We start from the raw sequence: 14,814 nt of genomic DNA, 5'->3' as shown, positions 1-14,814 counted from the left end.
ATAAGGATCAGTGGGGCTGGTGTTTCCTTCACAAGGAAGAGACAAGCTACTTTTGTTTACAGTGAGCTTTTGGTGATGGTTGGGGGTTTGGGGTTGGGAGGGGGGAAATAAGGAAAATGGGCACATAGGAGCAGAAGTAGACAATTTAGCCTTTTGAGCCTGCCCCGCCATTCAATCAGATCATGGCTGGTTGCTTCTTGGTCTCAAACCCACCTCTTCCCCATATTCCTTAGCCTGTTTTTTAAAAATCAGAAACATATCCATCTCTTTGACTGGCACGGTAGCACAGTGGTTAGCACTGCTGCTTCAAAGCTCCAGGGACCTGGGTTCGATTCCCAGCTCGGGTCACTGTCTGTGTGGAGTTTGCACATTCTCCTCGTGTCTGCGTAGGTTTTCTCTGGGTGCTCCAGTTTCCTCCCACACCTCATAGATGCGCAGGTTAGATGGATTGGCCATGTTAAAATTGCCTCTTAGTGTCCTGAGATGCGTAGGTTAGAGGGATTAATGGGTAAAATACGTAGGGACATGGGGGTAGGGATTGTGATTGGTGCAGACTCAATGGGCCGAATGGCCTCTCTCTGTACTGTAGGGTTTCTATGATTTCTCTTTCTTGGAACCATTCAGACTCCAGTGTACTACGGGGCACAGCAAACTCCACAAATTCACCACTCTCTGTAAGAATTATCTCCTCCCCATCTCAGTTTTAAATCCACCGCCTCTCAACCCATACCAGGAATTACAAACCGGATTCAAGGCCTTCTTCAGCTTACTCATGAGACAAATGGCCTTAGCCGTGGAAGTGGTACTATTATAGGATCCCTACACTGCAGAAAGAGGCCATTCGGCCTATCAACTCTGCACCAACAACATTCCCATCCAGGCCCTATCCCCGTAACCCCACATAGTTACCTCGTTAATCTACTTATGCCGGGACAGTAAGGGGCAATTTAGCACGGCCAGCGCAGCTAACCCAAACATCTTTGGGCTGTGGGAAGAAACCGGAGCACCCGGAGGAAACAAACATCATGTGTATATTATTGTTTGCAACTGAAGTACACATCATTTCTAATTCACTCCCGGCGGAGCACTCTGATAATGGAATCGGATTGAGCAGTTTAACTTTTATTTGTACAGGGTATTCCAGTTGACTGAATCTCATTTTGCAAAGACGTACGAAATCTCACTGTGATCACGCTGTTAAAAGCCAATTTAATTAATTGCAGAAATTTTTTAAAATTATTCTAGATCAGAAGATATACTTGAGAAGACAGCAATCACTTAATATCACTTGCTCACTACAATTTATCACTTGTGGCTGTGTTACAAGAAGGCTATTCTTCGAGCATAACTCAGACACAGCAATTATGCCAAACTGCAGCATATTTGACATAGTGATTTACATTCTTGATGAGGTCTGCCAGCACTTTGTGCTGAGTGCACTGGGATTATGCTTCTTTGATGCATTTACATCCCAGGGTTCTGTTTTCCAGGAATTTTATCACCATCCCTACGTGTTAAAAGTTTTAAAATTTTATTTATTAGTAGTCTCACATTAACACCGCAATGAAGGTACTGTGAAAATCCTCTAGCCGCCGTACTCCAGCGCCTGATCGGGTACACTAAGGAAGAATTTAGCATGGCCAATGGATTGTGAAAGGAAACTGGAGCACCCAGAGGAAACCCACGCAAATACGGGGAGAATGTGCAAACTCCGCACAGACAGTGATCCAAGGCCAGAATTGAACCTGGGTCCAAAAGAGAAAATGCTGGAAAGTCTCAGCAGGTCTGGCAGCTTCTGTAAGGAGAGAAAGGAGCTGACGTTTCGAGTCCAGATGTCTTGAAGCTTTGACAAAGGGTCGTCTGGACTCGAAACATCAGCTCTTTTCTCTCCGTACAAATGCTGCCAGACCTGCTGAGATTTTCCAGCATTTTCTCTTTTGGTTTCAGATTCCAGCATGTGCAGTAATTTGCTTTTATCCAATTGAACCTGGGTCCCTGGTGCTGTGAGGCAGCAGTGTTAACCGCTACGCCACCCCTGTGCGTGCGCACATCTCCACATCTACCTGTCTAGGTGGGCAAATCTAGTGTGTGCAGAACAAGTACTCCACATTCCCGGACAGCTGAGAGGTTTAGGCTTCTTTTAAGCGATTCTGTTTTCTAGTTTCAGGTAAAATTAACTTGAAGAGAGTCTCAACAAGACATTTGTGGGAGAAAAGATTCTTGAAAAAAACCTGCTGTGGCGGAACCAAATAGACAAAGGAGAAACTCCTTGTTGGTTGACATAACCATTCGTTAGGGGCCTGAGTAGACCAGTGAAGCAATAGGCAAGCGATGGGCTCTGCTGTCCCTGGTGGTAGTGTCCCCCACAGTTCCTGTATGAGATTCGCTTCTTATCTGGACCTGGGCTCTGGTGTTCTGTAGGCATCACCAGCAGATCAACACACTGTCAAAAGTGGTGCCAAAATATTTTAGCAGTGTCAAGGGTGAGCGATCAACCACAGAACTGGACATGAGGTTCTTCCCTGGCCTTTGCATTGTACAGGTGGAAAGCTGCGTTTGGTCAAAGTGTCCATTTTACCTAGTAGGCTTCCGGAGAACGTAGATCTTTAGGAGTGTTTTCTCAATGTCAGGAAATCTTTTATCCTGGAAAGCCTGGGCTACAGAAGAGCACTGCTGCTCAAACTGAGGAACTGCTAAACAACTGCCACAGAACTGCCAAACAAACGTGGGGGGCGGCACGGTAGCACAGTGGTTAGCACTGCTGCTTCAGGGTCCTGGGTTCGATTCCCGGCTCGGGTCACGGTCTGTGTGGAGTTTGCACATTCTCCTCGTGCCTGCGTGGGTTTCCTCTGGGTTCTCTGGTTTCCTCCCACTGTCCAAAGATGTGCGGGTTAGGTTGATTGGCCATGCTAAAATTGCCCCTTAGTGTCCTCGGATGCGTAGGTCAGAGGGAATAGTGGGTAAATGTGTAGGGAAATGGGGTAAGGCCTGGATGGGATTGTCATCGGTGCAGACTCGATGGGCCGAAGAGCCTCCTTCTGCACTGTAGGGATTCTATGATTCTATGCGCACCCTCAAGATGCTATGAGGAGTATTCCTGCGCTGCTGAAACCCACGGATTGGGTAAATATGTTTTTTTCCTGAACTCTGTATTGAATTTATTAGTCATCAACTTATTATTTATGACCACGAGTTATGGACATATACCAATACGTACGCCCTATCAAACTTTCTCATGATATTAACGGCCTCTAAAGTTTATTTATTAGTCACCAGTAGGCTTACATTAACACTACAATGAAGTTACTGTGAAAATCCCCTAGTCACCGCACTCCAGCACCTGTTCGGGTACACTGAGGGAGAAATCAGTGCACCAGGTCAATGCACCTAACCAGCATGTCTTTCGGACTGTGGAAGAAAATCAGAGCCCCTGGCGGAAACCCATGTAGACATGGGAAGAACGTAAAAACTCCACACCCAAGCCAGGAATCAAACCAGGGTCCCTGGCGCTGTGAGTCAGCAGTGCTCACCACTGTGCTACCGTGCCACCTCTACTGGGTCACCCCTCACCTTCTCTTTTCTAGAGGAAAGGATTCCAGCCTGATAGTTATAACTTATATAAAGTATTATCCTTGCAAATCTTTCTCTTGTAAGCTCTTCAGCACTTCGATACCCTTGCCATAACACTCATGGACGACTACGAATGGTAACGGGTCATGTTGCCTCCCAGTACGTCAATGGGGTGAAGTTAACCCTAACTCGATTGACTCCTGGGATGAGAGGGCTTCCCACGAGGAGGAATTGAGTCGAATGAATCTACGTTCCCTGGAATTGACCTCACTGGAGCGAATAAAATGAATCAAAGACAGGGATCAACACAGTTTTAGGCACCAAGGGAATCAGGAATCTGGGGATAGGGTGGGAAAGTGGAATAGAGTGAGGATGTTACTCTTGCTCTCATTACCTATGTTATAACCTGTAAGGAACCGTACTGACCGATTTTGTGTGTTCCGGCCGTGGTGCAATGGCAGGCGGTGGAACGCTTTCATCTTCATCATCGTCCTCTGACACAGGAGGCACAGCTGGAGACTCTGACACATTCTTTGTGCTCTGCAGACAAGGATGCAGTTAATCAAATAACACAATCTGCCTTTACCGAACACGGTCCATTTCATCAGAATATTACCAAGTAGCAAACTTAAAACAAGACCTAAAGAGAACATACTGCTCCTGCGCTGTACTCTTCCACGCCACCCAGTGCTTTGTATCCTGCATGAACCCAGGTAAGCTGGATCACAGGGAATTTCTTCTACTTAATAAGGTGTGATATTAATACCCTGGTTTATCCTGTGGGGCCCGATAAGGGGTTGATAAAAGACCATCTTTAGTGACCTTCGATTATTGCTGTTCAAAAACAGATAATGCAGCAATTGGATGGAATCAGAAGAGAACAGCCAGAATGATTGAGGGGACAGTGGAGTTACATAAGAACCAGGAACAGGAGTTGGCCATCTGGCCCCTCGAGCCTGCTCTGCCATTCAATGAGATCATGGCTGATCTTTTCATGGACTCAGCTCCACTTACCCGCCCACTCACCATAACCCTTAATTCCTTTATTGTTCAAAAATTGATCTATCCTTGCCTTAAAAACATTCCATGAGGTAGCCTCAACTGGGCAGGGAATTCCACCGATTCACAACCCTTTGGGTGAAGAAATTCCTCCTCAACTCAGTCTGCTCCCCCTTATTTTGAGGCCATGCCCATTAGTTCTGGCTTCACCCGTCAGTGGAAACAACCTCCCTGCTTCTATTTTATCTGTTTGGAATTGAGTTAGAATATGGTTGGAAAAGAGAAGGTTAAAGAGTAATAAGATTGCTAAGGTTCTAAATAGAGTAATATGCACCATGCAAAGCTGTTTCAAGATCTGTTTTGGAAAAGCAGTACATGAGTAATTTGAGACGTGACACATAAGTTACAGGTGTATTAGAAATAGATGTGCAGAACATCTTAAAATAGTTCTGGGAAGGAACAGATGATTTTGGACTTATGGTTCCTAAAGCTGTCTACCGCTGTGACATTCCTCACTCACACCTTGGTTTGCTGTCATCCCACCCTGTTTTTTAACCCTTTGGGGAATAGTGGAAGGGAAGCAGTGGAAGGATTCCACAGGTATTATCAGCTCACTGAACCATGTTACGAGTGCTCCTTCCATGGCCAATAAGTCCTGGCATTGGACTCAAACCTGGTGTTTCTAGTCCAGTGGGACTTCACCACAAGGCCTCCAGTCAACTAATTGATAGAGATTAATTACTATGATCAGTCAACAACTCCATTATATCAACAACTCTACGATACTGTGGAGTTCTGGTCGACTGTGTGCAGTTCTGGTCACCTCGCTATAGGAAGGACGTGGAAGCTATTGAAAGGGTGCAGAGGAGATTTACAAGGATGTTGCCTGGACTGGGAGGCATGCCTTATGAAGATAGGTTGAGCGAGCTGGGACTCTTCTCCCTGGAGAGACGAAGGTTGAGAGGCGACCTGATAGAGGTTTATATGATGTTGAGAGGAATAGATAGGGTGGATTCTCAGAGGCTATTTCCCCAGGCTGAAATGGTCGCTACGAGAGGACACAGATTTAAGGTGCAGGGAAGCAAGTACAGAGGAGATGTTAGGGGTAAGTTTTTCACTCAGAGGGTGGTGAGTGAATGGAATCGGCTGCTGTCGGTGGTGGTGGAGGCGAACTCGCTGGGGTCTTTTAAAAGACTTCTGGATGAATATATGGGATCTAATGGGATTGGGGGTTATAGCTAGGTCTATGGCTTAGTAGGTATAGATGTGATCGGCGCAACTTGTGGGCCGAAGGGCCTGTTTGTGCTGTAGTGTTCTATGTTCTATGATACTCTTGTATCATTGACTATCAGGATGCTATAAAATCAGCTAAACACACCTTGGTCTTTTCTCATCTAATCGCTCTCATGTTCTTATGCCCTAAATCCAGAGTAATTTTGTAAAGCAGCAACAGGATGGTGGTGTAGCTGCAATGACAGTGAGCTAGTAATCCAGAGATCCAGACCAATGCTCTGGGGGCAAGGGTTCAAATCCCCTCAAGGCAGCTGGTGGAATTCAAATTCAATCAATAAATCTGGAATATAATAACGTAATTTAGAGTAATGTTTGAAGTTTTATAATTTATTTATTAGTGTTACAAAAAGGTTTACATTAACATTGCAATGAAATTACTGTGAAAGTCTCCTAGTCGCCACACTCTGGCGTCTGCTCGGGTACGCAGAGGGAAAATTTAGCATGGCCAATTCGCCTAACCAGCACATCTTTGGACTGTGAGAGGAAACTGGAGCACCTGCAGGAAACCCATGCAGTAATGGGGAGAACTTACGGACTCTGCACAGATAGGAGCTAAGCCGGGAATCAAACCCAGGTCCGTAGCACTGTGAGGCAGCAATGCTAACCACTGTGCCACCGTGTCGCTTCCATATTGACAATGGTGACAACTATCATCGATTGCTTGTAAAAACCCATGTAGTTCACTGTTGTCCTTGAGGGAAGGAAATCTGCAGTCTTTACCTAGTCTGGCCTACATTTGACTCCAGACCCACAACAATGTGGTTGACTCTTAAATGCCCTCTGAAATGGTTTAGCAAGCAATTCACTTGGAGCGCAATTAGGAAAAGTCCCACATTCCATGAAAAAAGAAAAAGTAATCAAATTCAAGGAAAATTCCCATGGGCTGCACAGTGGCACAGCGGTTAGCAGTATTGCCTCACTGTGCCAGAGACTTGCGTCTGATTCCTGGCTTGGGTCTCTGTGTGGAGTTTGCAAGTTCTGCCCATGTCTGCGTGGGTTTCTTCCGGGTGCTCTGGTTTCCTCCCACAGTCCAAAGATATGATGGTGAGGTGGACTGGCTGTGCTAAATTGCCCCTTAGTGTCAGGGGTACTAGCTCAGGTAAATGCATACAGTTATGGGGATAGGGCCTGGAAGGGACTGTGATCGGTACAGACTTGATGGGCCAAATGCCCTCCTTCTGCACTGCAGGATTCTATGATTCTACGCGCTTTTACAACACACTGCTTTCACAATGGCCTGTATCAATTTATCCAGGCAGCACATGTACAGGGTATGTTACTCAACTCAAACATTTCATTCATGAACATATATTCTATTTTTAAAACACACTTGACCAGATTTTTTAAATACTCTCCTAGATATGAGTTATTCTGTACGTCAAGCACCCAATTCTTTTATTAAGATCCCAACCTATAACTCATCCCTACCCACCATTCCTCCTGAGCCAGCAATAATTTGCAGAGCAAACAACAAGATGCACACAAGCACTACTCCCTTTACAATGCTGGTTAGTCTTAGAGACTGCGCAGCACCTCAAGCCAATCTTGCACCATGAATAGAAAAAAACTGGTCCTACATCCCTACAAATAGATCCAATCTCCTAAATCGGCTGCCAGGGAGAAGAATGATAAATATTTGATGCTTTGGCCACGGGTGTCATTTGTGACACTACTAAACACACCAAATGTGGAAGGAATAATTTCCCGACTATCCTAAATACAGCGATGTGAATAAAAGGGCTCACCAGTGCATTTGAGGAAGCATATCCATCTGTTGTTTTATCTGCGGGAAACGGAAGCACAATTTTGAGTTACAGGCGTACGACTGGAGAAAACATTCAGAACATTTTAAAAGGTATCTGCACAATATCTGGGACACAACCACTCAGACTGTTGTGTTCTCCAACTCTGAGCTTTCTATCTAGCAGCACTATGGCAGCACCTTCACCAGAAAGACCGCAACAAATCAGGAAGCTCTCCTGCCGGTTGAGGCCAACGTGAAATGGACAATAATGCTTAAATTAAAAGGATTAAGAAATGATAGTAGAGTGAAGCGGAACGGCATCAACAAATTTCATTTATGCACGTCTTTAATAAAGTTAAGATGTCCCAAGGCACCTCATAATAGCGTTTTCATACAATTATTCAAACAACAAAGTGCCAACCATCATAATCAGGCAACATTTGACAGGGAGCCATGGGGATGGTAGGACAGTTGACCAAAAGCATGGCTAAAGAGGTGGCTTCAAGGAGCAAATTAAAGAGGGGAGAGAGATAAAGAGGTGAAGAGGTTTTTAGCAGGGAATTTCAGAGCTAAAGGTCCAAGCGGCTGAAGGCACAGTCACCCGTGTTGAAGTGAAGAAAATCTTGAATGTGCAAGAGGCCAGAAATGGAGGGGTGCAGAGACTCAGAATGTTGTAGAGCTTTGATTTGATTTGATTTATTGTCACACGTGTTGGGATACAGTGAAAAGTATTGTTTCTTCTGCGCTATACAGACAAAACATACAGTTCATAGAAGGAAAGGAGGATCAGAATGTAGTGTTACAGTCATAGCTAGAGTGTAGAGAAAGATCAACTTAATACAAGGTAGGTCCATTCAGAAGTCTGATGGCAGCAGAGAAGAAGCTGTTCTTGAGTCAGTTGGTATGTGACCTCAGACTTCCGTACCTTTTTCCCAACGGAAGAAGGTGGAAGAGGGAATGTCCGGGGTGGGGGTGGGGTTCCTCATTACGCTGGTCACTTTTCCAAGGAGGTGGGAAGTGTAGACAGAGAGGAGGAGGTCGTAGGGATAGGGAGGGGCAGAAGGAATGGGAGAGAGGGAAAGAAGGAATAAAGACAGTGGAAGGCCTGATTGATGCCAAAGAGCATAGCAGCTGATCGATCGTTGGCACTGACCATAGTTGTACATATGATTACAACCCAGGCCACCTTGCTAAGCTAGGTGACGGAGGAACAGGAGGAGACACAATAGGAAAATTAGTTCAGAGAAAACGAGATTGCCTCTTACCTGTGAAGCTCATGTATTTTTGACTGTTTGATGTTTCTTTTGAATCATAGAATTTCAAAACATCCAACACTGCTTGGGGATTCTTTTTCTGCTCTAGTTTTGTGATGTTTGATGTCTGTAATAACCGAGCCCATTGCTCTGGCATGCCCTGTGATCGAGAGACAGAGAAAAATACAGATGTAATCCTAAAATACTCATGATTATATGGAATAATTTGCAGCAGTGGCAAAGTTCATCAACTTAGTACATTTATTTTTTTTTAAATACTTTGAACTCAGTACAGCTCCAGTTCTCTAACCTCTGCACACTCACTGACAACAGGAATCCCCTGCATTGTAATGAGAAGCAGGAATCCTACCAGTGGTGACCCCCAGCCACAACTAAGATAGCAGAATGAGTTGCATGCTCTGTACTGACAATGGCACCCCATATCTCCTCTCCCCAGCTGAAGGGCAGGGAGGCCAGGTAAAAGTATGTATGTGTACAAACTTGACACAGGGATTGAACCTGTTGTGGTTCATTAGCTCACTCAATAACCTCAATGAACTCTCAGATGATGGATCAGAGATCGCAGAATAGTTACAGATGATGAAGGCCGTTTGGGTCCTCCATGCTTAAAAACCCAAGCTCCCCTTTAAATTATCCAACTCCAGTATCACCAATTCCAGAGTTTTTTGCCTCAACATTCAATAATTGCATGCAATGATTACTCCGTTTGAGGAACATTTAATGCCTACGCTAAACAACTATCCCGAGAGATATTTGTTGCCAATTTCAGGACTTTCTTACTGATGTAACGAGCACAATCTTTGTGTAAATGGAAGTAGTGGGTTCCATCTGAACGATCCACCAATGATTTAATATTCCCTCCATTATATGTTGGCAGTTTCTCTAACAACGGAATTTTCCTGTCCCGCCTGCCATAGTAACCCTAGCATGCAGACAGATCCATGCAAAGGTCCTCGGGTGTTGGGGTTTTCTGGCTTTGGGGGCGAGCGCGGTTAGAAAATCCTGCCCCACATTTCCTTTCGCCAAATTTAACCAGTGCCTTAAGGAACAGGATGAGGTGGTTTAGCCCCTCAAGCCTGTTCTCCCATGCAGTGAACTCATGGCTCTATATACCTGTATTTGCCCCAAATGTCTCAATGTCTTTCGTTAACTAAAATCTATCAATTTGAGTGTGAAATTTGTTAATTAATTTAGTATCAGTTACGGTTGACAAAAGAGTTCCAAACTGCTACATAAAAGGGTGAAGAGTGGTCAAAGAATTTCCTAATTTCACTCTTGAAAGGTCTGACTCTAATTTTGAGGCTCTGCCCTCTAGTCCTGGACTCCTGAAACAGTGAAATTAGTTTCTCTCTACCTACCCAGTCTGTTCCCTTTGCATTATTGGTTGGCATTGCTGTCGCACAGCGCCAGGAACCCGAGTGCAATTCCCGGCTCGGGTCACTGCCCATGTGGAGTTTGCACATTCTCCCCCGTGTCTGTGTGGGTTTCCTCCGGATGCCCTGGTTTCCTCCCACAGTCCAAAGATGTGCGGGTTAGGTGGATTGGCCATGCTAAATTGACCCTAAAGTCAGGGGTATTAACAGGGTAAATATGTGGGGTTACAGGAATAGTTGGGATTGTGCTCGGTGCAAACTCGGTGGACCGAATGTCCTCCTTCTGCACTGCAGGGATTCTATGATTCTATGTTCCTCTCAACATCGTGAAAACTTGATTCAAATCATTCCTTAATCTCCTAACTTTCAGAGAATACAATCCTAATTTGTGTCAACTCTCCTCACAATTTAAGCTTCAGAGTCCAGGTATTGTAGAATACCTACAGTACAGAAGGAGGCCAATCGGCCCATCGTGTCTGCACCGACTCTGACTGAACATCTTACCCAGGACCTCTACCCCACCCTATCCCTGTAACATTTACAATGGCTAATCCATCTAACCTACACATTTTGGGACATTAAGAGGCAATTTAACATGGTCAATCCACCTAACCTGCACATCTTTGGACTGTACGAGGAAACTAGAGCACTCAGAGGAAATCCACGCAGACATGGGGAGAACGTGCAAACTCTACATAGACACTCTGTGTAGTGCTGGGCAATAGGAGACAGAGGGTAGTTGTGGAGGGGACCTTTTTGGGCTGGAGGCCAGTGACCAGTGGTGTGCCGCAGGGCTCAGTACTGGGACCTTTCCTCTTTGTAGTATACATAAACGACTTGGAAGAGAGCGTAAGTGGTGTGATCAGCAAGTTTGCGGATGACACCAAGATGGCAGGGTTGGCGGATACTGAAGTGGAATGTCAGGTGATACAACAGGATATACATAGGTTGGTGCATTGGGCAGATCGGTGGCAGATGGAATTTAGCCCTGACAAATGCGAGGTGATGCATTTTGGAAGGGATAATGCAGAGAGGAGCTACGTGATAAAAGGTAGACCGATTAGGAGTATAGAAATACAGAAGGACCTGGGAGTGCAGGTTCACAAGTCTATGAAGGTTGCGACACAAGTGGAGAAGGTTGTTAGAAAGGCTTATGGAATGCTAGCCTTTATAGGAAGGGGTATTGAGTATAAGAGCTGCCGTCTAATGCTTCAGTTGTACAGAACGTTGGTTAGACCGCATTTGGAGTACTGCGTCCAGTTCTGGTCACCTTACTACCGGAAGGACGTGGAGACTCTGGAGAGGGTGCAGAGGAGGTTTACCAGGATGTTGCCTGGCATGGAGGGACTGGGATACGAGGAAAGGTTGGAGAAATTGGGACTTTTCTCTTTGGAAAGACGGAGATTGAGGGGGGACATGATAGAGGTATATAAGATACTGAAGGGAATAGATAGAGTCAATAGTGAGAGACTGCTCCCTAGACTGGGTACAAATATGAGAGGTCATGATCTAAGGGTGAGAAGGGAGAGGTATTATTTGGATGTGAGAGGAAGGTTCTTTACGCAGAGGGTCGTGGGGGTATGGAACGTGCTACCGAGTAGGGTGGTGGAGGCAGGAACGTTGGACTCGTTTAAGGTTCAATTAGACAGACACATGAGTGAAACGAGGATGGAGGGTTATAGTAGGGGCTATTAAATAAGGTCAGAGCCTCGGGAGACACCGGAAATGCAGACTTGTATGTTAACGTTTTTGTCTTTTTATTCCGCAGGTGGAGGTCCACCTTGTTGTCAAACAAGGGGCATGCACACGGTGGGTCGTACGTGGGCTGCTCTTGGAGGTTCCGGGAGTGGCCTAGTACTTCGTGTCGGTGTGTGTGCTTGATCCTGGACCGGTAGACGGGCGCCGCAACAGCTCAGTGACTAGCACTGCTAGCTGTGCAGATACATGGATTTGGGCCGGTGTCTGTGGGAGTTTGCGCATTCTCCCTGTGGATGCGTGGGTTTCCTCCGGGCGCGCCAGTTTCCTCCCACACCCCAAAGATGTGCTCTTAGGCTGACTGGTTTTACCAAATTGACACTATTCTCCCCTGAATCTGGCTAAGTTAGGGGTTCCATTCATAGACACGCAGGGTAGAATAGGTGTAGGATGATGCGACGGCGCGGGCTCATTGGGCCGAAGGGCCTGTTTCCCGTGCTGGGTTGTTCTTTGTTGTACTCACCCAATGCTGGAATTGAACCTGGGTCCCTGGCACTGTTTGATAGCAGTACCATTCTGCTGCAGTTCCTCCAAGGCCAGTCTTCCCCTAAGATGTGATGCCCCAAGCTGCTTGCAAAACCCCCGGCATAGTCTAACCAGGAACTCGATTAGACGAAGCATGTGTAGCCAAACAGGCCACCTAAAGTGGTGTTTTGTAAAGCGCTCTGGGACAATTGGGCAAGAAACTAAACCAACAGGCTGCAGTTTAAAGGTAGACAAACAGGCTGCAACCCTAAAGAGTGAATACACAGGATATGGGCCATCTCCAGGATGAAAGAGACTTTCTAGTCACACTGGGTCGTGTGCCAGATACAAAGGCACCGGGAATCCTTATTTAGGAGGAAGGTATGTGACCTATGTGCCCCCAACACCTACAGACATGGCCGCTGGGGACACACCCAGAGATCGGTGTGGTCGCACCTGATTGGACTCTTATCGATCAGGGTGATCAAGTCCGGATCGATTGATTGGCAATGGCCAAAAAGGGGCGTGAAACCAAACGGGGTGTAAAGGGTGCTGCACAACCAGGAACCTCTCTCTCTCTCTCTGACCCCACGAACAAGGTACAACGACGGAGAGCCACCATACCTGAGAAGGAAGGAAGGAAGATCAGAGCCAGAGTGCCACACCAGACCAAAGGACCAGATTATGCAGATGACTACCAAGACCAGCACACAGTTAAAGGCCAATATCTGCTTGGGTAATTGTCAGTCACACAAAGTTAAGTCAAGGTCTTGTATTGTGCTTGAATTCTAGTATTTTCCTGTAAGATAACTTATTGTTGGTTGGGTGGGTGATTATTGATTGTGTGGGTTTAAATAAATATTGGTAGTACTAACAAGACGTCTACTCGTAGTTATTTGTCCAATGGAATTTAATGTTGGCAAGTGTGAGGTGGTCCACTTTGGTAGGAATAATGGTAGGAAGGATTATTACTTACGTGGCGAAAAACTGCAGCAGGCGACGGTGCAGAGGGGTCCTTGTGCATGAGTCGCAAAAACCCAGCTTGCAGGCGCAGCAGGTGGTCAGGAAGGCGAATGGGATGCTGGCCTTCATAGTGAGGGAGATTGAATATAAAAGTAGGGAGGTCTTGCTGCGGCTATATAGGGCATTAGTGAGGCCGCAGCTGGAGTACTGTGTGCAGTTTTGGTCGCCGCACTTACGCAAGGATATTTTGGCCTTGGAGGGAGTGCAGAGGAGTTTACTAGGCTGATGCCGGAGTTGAGGGGGTTGAGCTATGAGGAGAGGCTGAATAAACTAGGCTTGTACTCGTTAGAGTTTAGAAGAATGAGGGGAGATCTCATTGAGACATATAAGATGATGAATGGGATGGATAGGATAGAGGTGGAGAGACTCTTCCTGCTCAAAAAGGACAGTAGGACTAGGGGGCAGAGCCTCAAGATAAAGGGGGTGCGGTTTAGAACGGAGTTGAGGAAGAACTTCTTCACTCAAAGGGTGGTGAATCTCTGGAATTCGCTGCCCGTTGAAGTGGTGGAGGCTACCTCGCTAAATATTTTTAAGACAAGGGTTGATGGGTTTTTGATAAGAGAGGGGATTAAGGGTTATGGGGAGAGAGCGGGAATGTGGAACTGAGCCATGACAGATCAGCCATGATCTTATTGAATGGCGGGGCAGGCTCAAAGGGCTGGATGGCCTACTCCTGCTCCTATTTCTTATGTTCTTATGTATAAGGGTTAAAACAGACTGTGTGGCAGGCAACACATGACTTCTACCCCTTGGATTTCAGACCTCGAGCTATGTAAAGGTCACAGTTTAATTTGCTTTTTTGATTATATTCTGCTCATGGTATTTTAATTGTCTGCATACCTAGCCCTCCTACCTCAAGTCTCTTTGGACCTCTACTGTTTCTGGCAAGGAAATACTGACTCTTGGGAAAGTCCAGTGTTAAAAGAAACTATGACCACATTGCAATTTGAATATGCAGCCTTCTAATCTGGAATCAGACATGCTACAGTTGTGTGATAAAAGTCCACAAACTATGATTACCCACACCATTCCTTCAGTCACATGCTCTTCTTAATCTGTATATCCTTATGCTAATTTCCATTAATAATCCAATCTTCAAGGCCAGTTTGCTACAGCTCCCAGTCCTTGGTACTCCCTTGGTTGTCTACTTTTTCCTATGTTGTTGGTTGTGAACGGTTCACGAAAACAGAATCCTCCTCTCCTTTCTCAGATATCCTCTCAAGCCAGTTTGAGATGTCCCTCATTGAGGCATCGGAAACTTAACGTACCAGGTGGGACTCTCAACGCTCCTAACTACTGAATCACTGGAGCTAATATA

General features: G+C 45.8%; 1 protein-coding gene across 3 annotated transcripts in view; it reads right to left on the bottom strand.

Annotated features, from left to right (window-relative positions):
- Window positions 1-14,814, bottom strand: part of pak1 (p21 protein (Cdc42/Rac)-activated kinase 1) — a 234,991-nt gene that overhangs the window by 37,657 nt on the left and 182,520 nt on the right. For all 3 annotated transcript variants that reach the window (XM_080197673.1, XM_080197674.1, XM_080197672.1), the window contains exons 4-6: window positions 8,872-9,019; window positions 7,608-7,645; window positions 3,997-4,110 (exon numbers count right to left, since the gene is read on the bottom strand). In XM_080197673.1, the coding sequence (XP_080053799.1) occupies window positions 3,997-4,110; window positions 7,608-7,645; window positions 8,872-9,019 (300 nt within the window). The remainder of the gene's footprint in view (window positions 1-3,996; window positions 4,111-7,607; window positions 7,646-8,871; window positions 9,020-14,814) is intronic.

Source organism: Carcharhinus amblyrhynchos, chromosome 10 (assembly GCF_965287045.1).
Source record: "Carcharhinus amblyrhynchos chromosome 10, sCarAmb.v2.hapA, whole genome shotgun sequence".
Lineage (NCBI taxonomy): Eukaryota > Metazoa > Chordata > Chondrichthyes > Carcharhiniformes > Carcharhinidae > Carcharhinus > Carcharhinus amblyrhynchos.
Note: the sequence above shows the minus strand (reverse complement) of the source record. Positions and strands in the feature narration are given on the sequence as shown.